Raw genomic sequence first — 10,434 nt, forward strand, 5'->3', positions numbered from 1 at the left:
TACGACATGTATGTTGAGATAAGTTATCAACTAGTGGGTTGTTCCATCAAACTTTTGTAATCGTTTGTTTGTTTGTTTGTTTTTTTGTTTTTTTGCAATCTAACTTTTCACCGTGGAAGTAGTCTCAATTAAACCCTCCCTTTTTCAAATCAAAGAACATGCAGAAATCAAAATCCACAATCAATAATAAAAAGAAATCAAAATCCTCATAAATCGTGTGAGCTTCTAAAATATAGGCTTCCAGGGGAATTCATTCGAGCAGCGGCTGTGACTTTGGGAAAGAAGAAGGTGAATGTCATTCAGGGTAGCTCATTCACTGAATGGTTGGGGTTGGTTAATTTTAATTATAATAGAAATATTAAATGAAAATGAAAATAAGAGAAGATTGGTCATGTTAATAAAAGTTGAATGAGATGTTAACTTAAACGCTCCTGGGCCAAAAAAAATGTTAAGAAACAATAACATAGGGATAGAAAAGGCGACACAAACGGTTCCTTTTCAGGACCATATATAACAAATGATACAACACAGACACCAAAACTAAAACTGTAATTTACTCAAATTTTTTTATTAACCTCATAACAGAACTTGATGGTCTGATGGAGTATCCAACCAAGACAACAACTGCAATAACAATGGCGATCAGTTCAGTCAAAACAGGATATGACAAAACAACATAGGTTGCCACCGATGTGTTTGAGACAAAAAATGCAGTGTACTTTAAATTTTACCTGTAATGACCATGTCCTTACCTCTTTCTTACCCCATTCCTATGAGATTTGAGTATTGTTTTTGTTGAATGTTAACTGCCACATATTATTTAAGGTAATTGAAAAAAAAAATGACACATCGACACGCAACTTTTACAAGTCAGCAAGAAAAATTGACCGGTGACCTGTCAAACACATTACATACCGCCTAAATCCGTAAAAAAAAATGCAAGTTGGTTGTTCTTTATGGGTAAAAATAAAGTACTTTGTAAAAATGAATTAACCCTAAACCATACAAATAGCATAGAAAGTTAGAAACCATTCCTTTAATAGTCAAATGATCATTAGACTTGATAGTCAACAATTCAAGATTAATTTGGCGGATTACACCAACTGTCTTGTCTTCTTGTAAGTATGCTAGTAACTCCAGTTATCACTTTTGAATGAATGCCTCATTCCACTATAAGCGTAATCTGATATATCTTTATGCATTCTATCACTCCATGAAATTTGATCAAGTGCTAAGACACGATGAGCCTTGCTTCCTTCCCCATCAAGTTGTTCATCATCTTCATATATTAAGTTTATACAACATGCCTCTACTGCCACATTGTTAATGCTTATTACAATTTCATCTCCACCCTCCAATATATTCCCACACCTCCAAAGGCTTAACCATGCAATGTTTTTGACACCCTTTGGCACATCCCGATCTCCTTTAATGTAGTTCCACACCAAATCCTTAGTCTCATTATGTAATTCAATCTCCATATACGGAAAACTGGGTAATTGATTAAGAAGAACACACATATTGAAGCCACTTATTCTCAAACTATTATGATGCCAGGGAACTTTAAATGAAAATTTTGGCCCCTTTTTGTTAAACATGAAGGAGGAAGGGATTTGTTCTTCTGGAACAAATGTGCTGAATATACCAAACTCATGTAACACCTGTGACAGACACACCGTTTGTTATTTAGTTTGATTCTCAAGATTAGCTTATAAAAAGAATAGGGTTAAATGCAAGAAATAGACACATACTTTAATTTATTCAGGTATTATAGCATCATACTTTTCTTTATTTCCATTACAGCATTATCCTTTCTGTTTTTTCCTTCTTAAGGGATTATTATTTTTCAGAAATCTAACCAATTAATCCTAGCTAGCATTTTGCTTTCAATTTCTTCTTATCAAGGCATGTTAATAAAAAATCTACGAACTCAAGTTTGCTTTGTATTTGAAAGACACTGATATATCTGAGTAACTTTTCACAATGCCATAATAGCAAGAACTGGAAGTAAGATGCTTTAATAAATGCACTGTTATTTCTTGTATTTAACCCAAACAAATATGGAAACCTGAGACAGATAGAGATAGAGAAAGAGAAAGCACCTCAAGACCCAACTCCATTCCTTGAACTGCATTTAACTCTAAGCCTAGATATCGTATAATTTTCCTCTCAACTTTCTCTATTGATTGAAGCTTATAACGACCCACCATGTCACACAAATTTTCGCATTTATCATGGTACACTAAGGTCCTCGAATTTGGTGCAGGCTGTACTTTTTTCAAGGATATATTGTTCCTGATATACAATGTATCGACGGATTCTGGGACACCTAGAATTGACTGGATTTTTGAACAGCATTCAACACTAAGGGTTCGGATTTTAGATAGGGTTTGAATACATTTTGGTAAGGAAGTTACTTTGCTGCCATCTATATTTAAATACACAAGTGAAACCAAACCACTCCAGTTATTTGGGAAAGAATCGTCCAAGAGATTGCAATCTGATAAATCCATATTCTTCAAAAGAGAAAATGATGAAATTAATTCCAAGCATCGAACCTGTCTGGGAAATGCAATGTTTGGGCAACCAGACATTTGAAGGGATTCAAGGGATCTAGGTAAGCATGGAATATCTCTTATGTTTCTACAATTGGTTAGATCTAACAAGACTAGTTCTTTAAGGTATGCAATCGATTCATCAATCTTGATTAAACTAGTACAACCTGTTAGTATCAATCTCTCCAGACCGGGGAGTCCAACAAAATCTGGGGTTTCAATTAGCTCACTAGAATAGCTAAGATTAAGGATTTGTAGGGATCCAATGAACTGTGACATGAAAAACACAATTATATATCAAGAACTTCCCATATAAATATAAATGAAAAGGTGATTCAAGAAGACAGATATACCTTGAAACCATCCCAAACACGCTTTAAGTTGCTGTCACTCATGTCAAGAATCACCAACTTCTCCAAAGAAGTGTCACCTGGTATAGCTTCAAGAGAACATCCATGCCACCTCAACAGTCGTAATTTTTTGGGCAACTTCTTGCATGTCCCGGAAAAAGTTACATAGTTTAGCTGCAGTAGCATTAGATTCTTCATCTTTTCCAGTGCACGACTTTTGAGAATTGCATCATTTCCATACCTTGTTTTGCCAAGATATTCTTCAAAGCTACGTTTCCCTAGATTATTTATCGTTATAGCTGAAGTTGATTTAGCATCCTTCATATTTAGCATATCAAGCATGAGTCCTTCTACTTTTTTTGTACCCTAATCAAAAAATTCAAAAAAAGGTAAACCGTGGCTCAACGGCACGATAAACTATGTAATGATATATAAAATGGGCATGTAAACATACGGAATTGTCACGTAACACATTAAAACAATCCTCATCTTGCCACAATCTACTTCTTTTCCCAGGATCCTTTGGTGATTCCTGGCGTACAACTTCTCGCCCCATCTCCTTGATTAACTGATGCATCGTTACTCTCCCATGTTCAACATTTAGCAGACATCTATCCATCAGATTCTTGATCCCAACCACAGGGTATAGATCACACTGGGCCAATAGTTTCACAATGTACTCTTTCTCCTCGCCCTCAAAGAAACAAGCAACATGCAAGAATAAATCTTTATCCTTGTCATCTGATAAAGTTTCAAAGCTTATTTGTAGAACTTTCTGAATCTCAGGATTAGGAACTACTTGCAGTTTGCGCATTGTATCTTCCCAAACGTCTTTTGTGTTTCCATGTAAGGAAGAACCCAATACTTTAAGAGCCAAAGGATGACCCATGCAATGATGAACAAAAAGTTTTGATTGGACAGTGTAGGGTTCAATGGGTTGATCTCGATTAAACGCATATAAGCTGAAGAGCTCAATAGAGTCATGGGTAGATAACGTTTGAACAGACTGAACCTTAGGATGAACTTTGAAAGCAGTTAACAACCACTTGTGCCTAGTTGTTATGATCACTTTACTTCCAGGATAAAAGCTTTGTGGTCCTAGTAATGCTACTAACTGTTGCAATGTTGTAACATCATCTAGGACAAGAAGCACAGCTTTGTTGCATATGGCATTTGTAATCTTAATGGTTCCTTCATGCACGTTCCATATGGTTTCTTCCCTTTTAGTCTTTAGAATTGTGGAAAGAAGCTGACTTTGCAAGCGAAGCAGTCCACCAGGTTGATTTGATGTGTCATTAATATTTGCGAGAAAGCAACTGACATCATACTTAAAAATATTTGAGTTATAAATGCATTTGGCAATGGTTGTTTTCCCTATGCCTCCCATCCAATCAATGAGAAGGATGACTGCATTTGGTGATGGATCTTGTAACCAGCATTCAATCGCAGCAACATTGTCCCTTATTCCCACTAGTTTGTCCTCAATGTATAGGGCCTTGTAGTCCAGTTTTTTTCTTATAACATTGACGATGTCGATTATGAATTCGGCCTCATACCTATAAAAGATCAAGTTAAAGCAATTAAACTCTCTATTAGTGCCCCACATCTGCTATACTAGTAAGGGCTCTTTTGGAGAGACGATTTAGGACTAAGCATATCTTATACCAATCAAACATGATGATACGATCCAGAAACCCATTGACCCAAACCCACAAACCCGTTAAACTACTTGACAATTGGAAGGAACGTTGCATCAGAAGTAATTTTAGTTGACTTAGTCTTTTTCCATTAGTGCCAATAATAGCCCACATTGATGCGTGCATAAGGTCTCTGACCATTTCTTTTCCTAGTTGTAGTTGTTTTTTAGTTTCTTTAAATAGTTGTAAGTTCCTTTTAGACGTATGAAATGAAAAAATAGAGAAAATTGCTTCACTGTGTTGCTTCTTCTTCTTCCTTGTAACAGGTCTCTATCAATTTGGTGCTTTCATCTTCATCTTCGAGCCTCCCAAAACTAAGTCCTGCTCCACCTCCGACACCACCAAGGCCACACCCGAAAACCCCAAGGCCGCTTTGATACATCTTTCCACGGCCACCAACCACCGCCTAGCACCATCACTTCTCATCTTGGAACCCAAGCCACTAATATTGCCAAACAAACTGACACCATGCTCAACCTTGTCCAACTCCTCCTCGCTAACAACATCAGCGGACCACCACCACCGCCGCCGCTACCACCACCACCGCAAACCAACCTCCGGCCACCAAAAATTCATCTCCCAACCTTTGATGGATCTAACCCCCTCGACTGGCTTTTTCAAGCCGAAAACTATTTCACGTGTTACTCCGTTCCACCACCACAACGCCTCTCTTTGGCACAGTTTTACTTCACCGGGGATGCCTTGAGTTGGTATAAATACATTGCCAACAACCAACATCTAGGAACATGGCCAGAATTTTCACGGTCTCTCGAACTCCGGTTCGGTCCATCATATTATGAAAACCACCAAGCCTTTCTCTTCAAACTCAAACAAGTCACCACTGTCGCCGCCTACCAAGCTGCCTTCGAGAAGCTGTGTAACCGAGTCACCGGGCTCCCCAATGAGTCCCTCCTTAACTGTTATCTCTCGGGCCTTACCCAAGACTTCCAAACGGAACTAGCTGTGCTACGACCCACTACCCTACATCAAGCATATGGGTTGTCTAAATTAATTGAAGACAAAATTAGTTGTTCCCCCATTTCTCCAACTGATCCCACACCGTTGTCCTCTATAGTCCCATCCCCCATCTCTTTCCCCATAGCGCCACACAATCCCCGACTACTACCGGCTCTGGTGTCCTCCACCACCACCTTACCTACTGCCCGCTTGTCGCCTGAGAAGCTCTAACAACGTTGTGCCTCAGGTCTTTGTTTTCGATGCCCTAAAAAGTACCACCCCGGCCACAAAATGTGATCTACCACAATTCCTTCTTATAGCTGACAATGAAGTGGAAGTTCCCCAACCTCTTGCACAACAACATCTTCATGTTCTTCAGGAGGCAAATGACCTTCCCCACTTTCTGGCTCTATCCCCAACAACATTTTATGGAATTACACCTACTTCAGCTTTACGTCTTATAGGCTTTGTCAACCTGTTGGGGTGCAAAGTTATTCATGATTGACTTTGTAAATGTTTGACTTTTGTAAAACCCACTTGCATGTGGAGTATTTGCCTTTAGACCCATTTGTTAGTTAGAGTGAGAGAGAGACATGCAAACACCTCTATATAAGGTGGGTTTGTCCACTTGTAGAGGTGTGCTTGAGAGATGTAGTCATAGTGATTAGTGAGTGAGATATTTATGAAGCTCTAGACTAGATCCCTTTTTGTACTCATTTACTATGATCGAATATATCTTTTAGCACCCAAATCACCATGTTCAAATTGTGCAAGCTTTAATTCCGCATGCCAAACCATGTTCTTTGTCACTACATAACCTCACACCGCTTCAAATTCTGGAGGATTCTGGCAGCACTCATAACCTGATGCAGCCCAACATAGCTGCTGAATTGCACCTTCTGGTCCAGCCTGCATCGCCATTTCTGGTCCTCATTGGCAATGATGACCCACTACTTTGCAACGGCTACTGCCCCAACGTTCCCCTCACACTCAACAAAGCTTCATTTTCGGTTAAGTTGTTTGTGTTGACATTCAAAGGCTTCAATATTATACTCGGGTTCGACTGGTTACGCTCCTTAGGTCCGCTTACAGCCAATTTTTCAGTTCCTTCACTCATCTTTCAGCATGGCCGCAATACCGTCACCTTGTAGGGATCACTTCCACGCCCCATGGCAGCACCCATTTTAGACCTTGAGGACAAGGTCACTTCTCATGGGCGGGGTATTGATACGATCCAGAAACCCATTGACCCATACCCACAAACCCGTTAAAATACTTGACAATTGGAAGGAACGTTGCATCAGAAGTAGTTCTAGTTGACTTAGTCTTTTTCCATTACCGCCAATAGAAGTGGCTAGATAATAACCCACTTGATGCGTGCATAAGGTCTCCGACCATTTCTTTTCCTAGTTGTATTTGTTTTCTAGTTTCTTTAAATAATTGTAAGTTCCTTTTAGACGTATGAAATGAAAAAATAGAGAAAATTGATTAACTGTGTTGCTTCTTCTTTTTCCTTTTTCTGGGAGTTTGACCTACTCTAACAGGTCTCTATCACATGATATCAAAGCCAGCTAGCATCTAGAACTACAAGGGCACAACACATATATTCCAATCTCATCAAGCCTTCATCTTACGGAACATCTCAGTATCCCAATTGGTTAGATAGGGTCACATGAATATATATATATATATATATATATATATATATATATATATATATATATATATATATATTGGAGTTTACTATATTTATTTAACAAGTGTTAGCAACTACATACACATAAAATTTTCCCTGAAAGCGTTAATTTATACAAAATATTATATATAAAATATTAATATCGCATACCCTTTGACGCACATATTTTGAGAACACGGCATACCCTAGTTTTCTTTTATCTCACTCCCTAAGGGCTCTTTTGGAAAGAAAATATGTATATGCACATGTCTTATACCAATCTAAGAGCATCCACAATGGAGAGTTTAATAGGAGACTTAAATGAGGTTGCAAATCTAATTGTCATTCAGTAGATAAAACTATATCATTGCGAGATGCCACATTGGTATTGAATGGATTTAGTGTTCAACTGTCATTTAACCGGAAAAAAAAAATTCTAACTCTTAAATAAATATCTAAATATATTTCTTGATCCTTGTAGAGTTGAATGCATTGTAGAAAAAAAAAATTAATAGAGTTGTGTAGAATATAAAATGATAATATGGCAATCAATTTAACTTTATAAAGTTTAATGCATCATGGGTGGTATGTAGTTAACACACTTTTAAATAAATATCTAAATATATTTCTTGAATCTTGTAGAGTTGAATACATTGTAGAAAAAAAAAATTGATAGAATTTAGTAGAATATAAAATGATAATATGACAATCCATTTAACTTTATAAAGTTCAATGCATATGGATACCCTAACATGGTATATAGCTAACACGTCTATTCTAATCTTATTGATTCTCATAGGGCCTTAGGGTGTGTTAGTATCGCACATATGCTACATAAGGTGTTGTCTGCATCTATATAACCCTCCTCCTCTAAGGATTTTTTTGAATAGAAGATCTAACTCTACATATCTTATACCAATCTATAGTTGTTTCTATGGAATCTATACAGATAATAGGGAGCATGCGTACCCATCGTTATAAACCATTCATGTGAAGGTTGCAGCTTTTCTAAGAGAATCCCTCCATGCCCCTACCTTCTCCAACCACTCTCTCTTCTTCTGATGATCTGTTTCCGCCTTGATTATATCATCATACCCATCAAATGCTTCTTTAAAGCTTCCTCTTTGGTTTCGAACATCAGATGGCTCCACGTTATAGAACACAGGTATGACTTCATGCTTAGAGGATAAACTCTCGTGTTCTTCAATAATCATCAAAACCTCATCGAGACACCACTTCGAGGATGCATAGCTTTTTGAGAAGACAATAAGTGAAACTGCAGACTTGTGAATGGCTTTCTTTAGCTCTGGCTTCAGCAGTTTTCCTCTGTCCATCGCATCATCATCCCGAAAAGTGCGGATTCCTGATTGCTTCAAGGCTGTATAAAGATGATCTGTAAAATTCTTACGAGTTTCACCTCGAAAACTTAAGAAAACATCATAAAGGGCATAAGGTTGAACAGTAGCCATGGAAGAAGATGAATGGGATCTTAATACCACAGCCACCACTGATCAAAGTAGAGAGAAGATGTTGAAATGGTAAAAGACGTGTTAAGTCCACTGGAGGGTCTTTAACGTTTCCCCAAAAATGGGGTTGCTGACAAACTTTGTCAAGGAATCGGTTCTTTTCAGATTATTTTGTAAGAACTAGGTAGGTTGTTGTCCCACATGTATAATTTAGAATAAATATTTTTGGTCACTTAAACAACGATAACTAAATTTTGTAACTTTTTGTTTCTTAAAAAATTCTTGAAATTTTGGTATTAATTTGATATTGGGTAAATTATCTTTTATATGTCAAAATATACGTTAATCTTTATTTTCAAAAATTAGCTAAATCATTCTTCGTTTATTTAAAACATGCACGTTGCATTCCTTGTTAGCGTAAATTTGCACGTTGTATTCTTTATCAGACATATAATGTTTTTGTTGTTCTATTTTTGATTTGATTATAATTAATTTGTATTTAAAGTAAAGAGAAAATAAAAACATTACAACCCCACCCCACTCTACTTAACCCTAAAATCCTAACCTAATACCATTTTTTTTCTATTTTTCGCTATCAACTCACAAAAACATCAGGACACCACTGCTTTCCAGAGATGGTAGTTCATCAACGCTCATATATCTGGAGGACGATGTGCACTATTTTTGTCTTAGAGGTGAGATGTTTCGAACCTTCATTGTCTCAGGGTTTAAACCATCGTCACCTTCATGATTTCAAGGTTCTGATCTGAGGGTTCTTTAACGTCGTCACCCGAGTTCCGAGCTCTATAGTCATCGCCTAGGTTTTCAGATCAAGTTCCACAGCCTGTTTGTTGTTGATTAAAGGCTTGGTTTGGTGTGGTTTCCGATGGTAGTCAACTGGTAGTGGTTTAGGAGGTGTTGGAGGTGATACGGGGAGCTACCAGAGTTTAAAGGGGGGGGGAGAGAGAGAGAGACCTGCGAGAGAGAGAGAGAGAGAGAGAGAGAGAGACCTACGAGAGAGAAAGAAAGAAATGGAGAGAAGCGGTATTTCCGATAGCTTCCGGTGGCAGTGGATGGTGGTCGGAGGTCATGGGTAACCGAAAGTGATAAAATGATAATAGATGAATGTGTTTCATGGCCAAAGTGGTTGGAACCAACTTAAGGGGATGTTTCTTTTTCTAAAACTTATAATTCATAAAAAAATAACAGATAGATTATAAACAATTAAAAAATAAATAAATAAGAAAAAAAGGCAAGATAGTCATTGTATGTATGTGAGGGACACAACATGCACCTTTTAACGATCCGAGGAACGGTTTGAGTTAATTTTTGAAAATAAAGACCAAACGTGCATTTTGATATATGTACAAGGGACGACCGGTGTAATTTACCCTTTAATATTTTCATAATGTTTTTTGTGTAAATGATTAAGTTAAACTATTTTTTTCAAATTTGATCCAAATAAATTTTTTGTTTTCTTGTAGAAATGGCCAAGAATATTACAAATACCTTATATAAAAACCATAATTGCAAGAGAACAAACATTTTAGGTCTAAAACTATAAAAATCATGTCATATTGAGAGACCAATGATTGATTTTATTTACAACCCTCTAAGTAACATCATTTTTTTTTGTTTTTGAGATTAAAGTCTAACATTTTAGTTATAACATTTTAGAGTAAATTACGTAAACCACTTCTTGTGTTTGTGCCAAAAAGGTACGTTTAGTCTTTA

The 10,434-nt window shown here is 37.1% G+C and overlaps 1 protein-coding gene and 1 pseudogene across 1 annotated transcript; both read right to left on the bottom strand.

The window, feature by feature from the left end:
* Positions 1–433: 433 nt before the first annotated feature.
* Positions 434–8,947, bottom strand: LOC145009099 (disease resistance protein RPV1-like). Its single transcript, XM_078967766.1, has 5 exons — positions 8,204–8,947; positions 3,360–4,461; positions 2,909–3,271; positions 2,103–2,825; positions 434–1,661 (listed from the first exon to the last, which is right to left on the bottom strand). Exons 1-5 carry the CDS (start codon positions 8,218–8,220, stop codon positions 1,128–1,130), a joined length of 2,739 nt encoding a protein of 912 aa, XP_078823892.1. The 5' UTR covers positions 8,221–8,947; the 3' UTR covers positions 434–1,127.
* On the bottom strand, positions 8,221–8,703 carry LOC145010183 (disease resistance protein RPV1 pseudogene; annotated as a pseudogene).
* Positions 8,948–10,434: the final 1,487 nt, after the last annotated feature.

Source organism: Lactuca saligna, chromosome 8 (assembly GCF_052625555.1).
Source record: "Lactuca saligna cultivar CGN05327 chromosome 8, ASM5262555v1, whole genome shotgun sequence".
Taxonomy (NCBI): domain Eukaryota; kingdom Viridiplantae; phylum Streptophyta; class Magnoliopsida; order Asterales; family Asteraceae; genus Lactuca; species Lactuca saligna.